This window comes from Panthera uncia, assembly GCF_023721935.1.
Source record: "Panthera uncia isolate 11264 chromosome B3 unlocalized genomic scaffold, Puncia_PCG_1.0 HiC_scaffold_2, whole genome shotgun sequence".
Lineage (NCBI taxonomy): Eukaryota > Metazoa > Chordata > Mammalia > Carnivora > Felidae > Panthera > Panthera uncia.
In genome coordinates, this window is record NW_026057583.1 from 3875966 (window position 1) to 3879942 (window position 3977).

Sequence of the window (3977 nt, forward strand, 5' to 3'; positions counted from 1 at the left end):
CCAGAGCCATGGCCGGCGTCCCCGCGGTGGCGGCGCGGCGCTCGTGCACGCGTCGGCGCCCGCGGGGGCTCGGCCGGCGCGCGGGGCGTGTGCAGGACCCCCGCCCCGCGCCTTCCGGAGGTCGCCGGCCGCAGGGCGGGCCAGGCCCGCGCTGCGGCGGGGTTCCGGCTCTCCGATCCGCAGTTTCGGGACCACTTGGACGGAGTGCTGCCCGGGGGGACCGAACTGCGGGCGCGCGCGCGAGGAGCGATGCGGGCGGGCCTATGCCTTTGTGTCTCCTGCGCTCCCGCGCAGGTGGGCAACCCGCGCCAGGAGCCACTTTGCCAGTGCGCACCGGGACCCCGAGTCCCGCTTTCCGTGTCCGAGGACTCGGACCGCCCTTTGGGGCGGACAATAGACCCTTCTCCCAGTGGCACCGTGGGCTCTAGGGGTGGCTTATTTGGGGACGCTAACGGGACTTTCGCAGGACCGCTCGCTCAGAGCCGGGCCGCTGGCAGCAGAGTTGGGCGCGTTTTCCTCTCTCAATCGCGCGAGGGAGGAGATCTGGGGACAGACTGTCCTCGGCCGATAGGTACGCGCGAGTGTCCCGAGCCTGCCGGTCCCGCATTAGACAACAAAGAGAGGCGTTAGCGGCGGCGGGGGAGGGGCGCGGCCGGGAGGAGGACGGGGCGGGCTGCGGCGAGCGCGGGGGTGGGGGGCGCTCGCTCTCCGCTCGCCCTGACCGCGGCCTCCGCCCGCCCCCGGCCCGGCGCGCGCCAATCGCCTCCCCCAGCGATAGTGTCAGTAGCATTGTAGTGTCAGCTCCCGCCGGTGACGTTGCGCCTCCCTCGTCCCCCTCCGGAGCCGTCTGGCTGCAGAGGCTCAGTCAAGAGGCGGGGAGGAGAGGAGGAAAAAGCGCTGAGTGAGGGCGGGCGGGCGGGCGGGCGGGAGGGAGTGGAGGAGCCGGGGAGGGGCTCCTTAAAGAAACGCTGCTGTCGCTCGCCTGCTCGCTCCTCGCTCGGCATTGTGGCCAGCCAGCCGGGCACTCGGGGGGTACGCGCGGCCGCCGCTCGAGCTTTGCCCCCACCCCACCCGCCGGCAGATCTGGGGTGGGGACCCAGGCGGGGGCTCCTGCAGCCACTGCCCGGCGCGGACCGCACCGAGCGCCCCACTCCTCCCGGCGCCGAGAAAGGAGCAACGGAGCCCTCTGCAGCCGGCCGGCCTCCCCGCCCCTGACCACTCGCTTCCCGGCTGCCTTTGTGGCCGCAGCTTCTCGCCGCCGAGCCGAGGGCCGGCGGGGGCGCGGCGCGCACGGCCGAGCGATGCCCAGCTCCCTGTTTGCAGAGCTGGAGCGCAACGGCAGCGGCGGCGGAGGGGGAGGCGGCGGCGGCGGTGGCGGCGGCGGCGGCGGCGGCGGCGGGGGAGAGACCCTGGATGACCAAAGAGCCCTGCAGCTCGCGCTCGATCAGCTCTCCCTGCTGGGGCTGGACAGTGACGAGGGCGCCTCTCTGTACGACAGTGAGCCGCGCAAGAAGAGCGTGAACATGACCGAGTGCGTGCCGGTGCCCAGTTCCGAGCACGTCGCCGAGATCGTGGGGCGGCAAGGTGGGTCCGGCAGGGATGGGGAGCTGGGGTGGGGGTGGGGGTGGGGGAGAGGGTCTCGGGCCACCGCCCCGCGGGGAGGGCGCGGGAGGGCTCGGGATCCGCGGCGCCCGCGAGCCTTGACGAGAGAGGAAGAGCCGCGCGAGGGGCCGGCGCCCCAGACAAAGAAAGTGCAGGCAGGCTGTCTCCCGGAGCCGCGCCGCTGCCACGGCGGGATGCACTTCATCCTGCTAAAATCACTGCCTTCTCCCCTAGCGCCCCCCACCCAACCCACCCCGGGAAATAGAATTTAAATATAAGATGCTTGGGGGAGGGGGCCTTTGATGGGTCCTTTGGGAGGGGGAGGAGGAGGAGTGAGCATCGGATGGGAGGAGGATTCTGGATTTCTGCAAAGCGGAATGGAGCCCAGAGGAGGAACAATGGGTCCCGGGACTGCCCCCCCCACCACCAGTCCCCCAGCTCTGGTGGTGGTGGTGGTATGGGGGGGGCGGATCGCGGCTCCGGCCCTCTTCCCCGGACCCCTTCGCCTCGTCTTCAGGGCGGACGGCGCGCCCCGCTGGATCCTAGCGGCATCTCCCCAGCTGACTTTTTCTGGGATTCTCGGGTTTGCTCGGGACGACTGCAGTCACCGGGGGAGGGCTGGGCAGCCAATGGGCTGTTCCTCGAGCGCCTCGCGGGTGGAACCCGCTTCCCAGCCGGTGGCGTGGCCCGGGGTCAGGGAGGGAGCCGCCCCCTTTCCGCCCAAAGCGTGTCCTGCTGTCCCGCAGCCCTGGGCGCGGGCGGTCCCAGGTCTCCGCGGTTACCCCGGGATAATGGGCGTGTCTGTCTCTCTCTCCCACTCCCTCCCCTGCACCCCGGCTCCCAGGTTGTAAAATCAAAGCGCTGCGGGCGAAGACCAATACTTACATCAAGACCCCGGTTCGCGGGGAGGAGCCTGTCTTTGTTGTGACGGGCAGGAAGGAGGATGTGGCCATGGCTCGGAGGGAGATCATCTCCGCCGCGGAGCACTTCTCCATGATCCGCGCCTCGCGGAATAAGAACACGGCGCTCAACGGCGCAGTGCCCGGGCCGCCCAACCTGCCTGGACAGACCACCATCCAGGTGCGGGTGCCCTATCGCGTGGTGGGGCTCGTGGTGGGGCCCAAGGGCGCCACGATCAAGCGCATCCAGCAGCAGACGCACACGTACATCGTGACGCCCAGCCGAGACAAGGAGCCGGTGTTCGAGGTGACCGGCATGCCTGAGAACGTGGACCGAGCTCGCGAGGAGATCGAGGCGCACATCGCCCTGCGCACGGGCGGTATCATTGAGCTCACGGATGAGAACGACTTCCACGCCAACGGCACGGATGTGGGCTTTGATCTGCATCACGGGTCCGGCGGGTCCGGCCCGGGCAGCCTCTGGAGCAAGCCCACCCCCAGCATCACGCCCACCCCCGGCCGCAAGCCCTTCTCTAGCTACCGCAACGACAGCTCCAGCTCGCTCGGCAGCGCCTCCACAGACTCTTACTTCGGCGGGGGGACCGGCGGCAGCACAGCCGCCACCCCGCGCCTAGCGGACTACAGCCCCCCCAGCCCCGCGCTCAGCTTCGCCCACAACGGGAACAACAACAACGGCAATGGATACACCTACGCGGCGGGGGAAGCTTCCGTGCCTTCCCCCGACGGCTGTCCCGAGCTACCGCCCACCTTCGACCCGGCCCCCGCCCCCCCGCCTGGGGCGCCCCTGCTCTGGGCGCAGTTCGAGCGGTCCCCGGGGGGCGGACCTGCGGCGCCCGTGTCCTCTTCCTGCTCTTCCTCCGCGTCTTCTTCCGCTTCGTCCTCCTCGGTGGTCTTTCCCGGGGGCGGCGCCAGCGCGCCCTCCAATGCCAACCTGGGGCTGCTGGTGCACCGCCGGCTGCACCCGGGCACCAGCTGCCCGCGCCTGTCCCCGCCCTTGCACATGGCGCCGGGGACGGGCGAGCACCACCTGGCGCGCCGGGTGCGCAGCGACCCGGGCGGAGGGGGCCTGACCTACGCCGCCTATGCCAACGGGCTGGGGGCGCAGCTGCCGGGCCTGCAGCCGTCGGACACCTCCGGCTCGTCGTCGTCGTCCAGCTCCTCCTCCAGCTCCTCCTCCTCGTCGTCGGGGCTGCGGCGGAAGGGCAGCCGCGACTGCTCCGTGTGCTTCGAGAGCGAGGTGATCGCCGCGCTCGTGCCCTGCGGCCACAACCTCTTCTGCATGGAGTGCGCCAACCGCATCTGCGAGAAGAGCGAGCCCGAGTGCCCGGTCTGCCACACCGCGGTCACTCAGGCCATCCGCATCTTCTCCTGAAGGCGGCGCGCGCCTGCGCGCACCCCGCGGGGAGGGGGGGGGAGAAGGGGGACCCCCCCCCCCCCCCCCCCCCCCCCCCCCCC

At 71.3% G+C, this 3977-nt stretch overlaps 1 protein-coding gene across 1 annotated transcript; it reads left to right on the forward strand.

The window, feature by feature from the left end:
* Positions 1–926: 926 nt before the first annotated feature.
* Positions 927–3929, forward strand: MEX3B (mex-3 RNA binding family member B). The gene is made up of 2 exons (XM_049614339.1): positions 927–1584; positions 2447–3929. Exons 1-2 carry the CDS (start codon positions 1302–1304, stop codon positions 3892–3894), a joined length of 1731 nt encoding a protein of 576 aa, XP_049470296.1. The 5' UTR covers positions 927–1301; the 3' UTR covers positions 3895–3929.
* Positions 3930–3977: the final 48 nt, after the last annotated feature.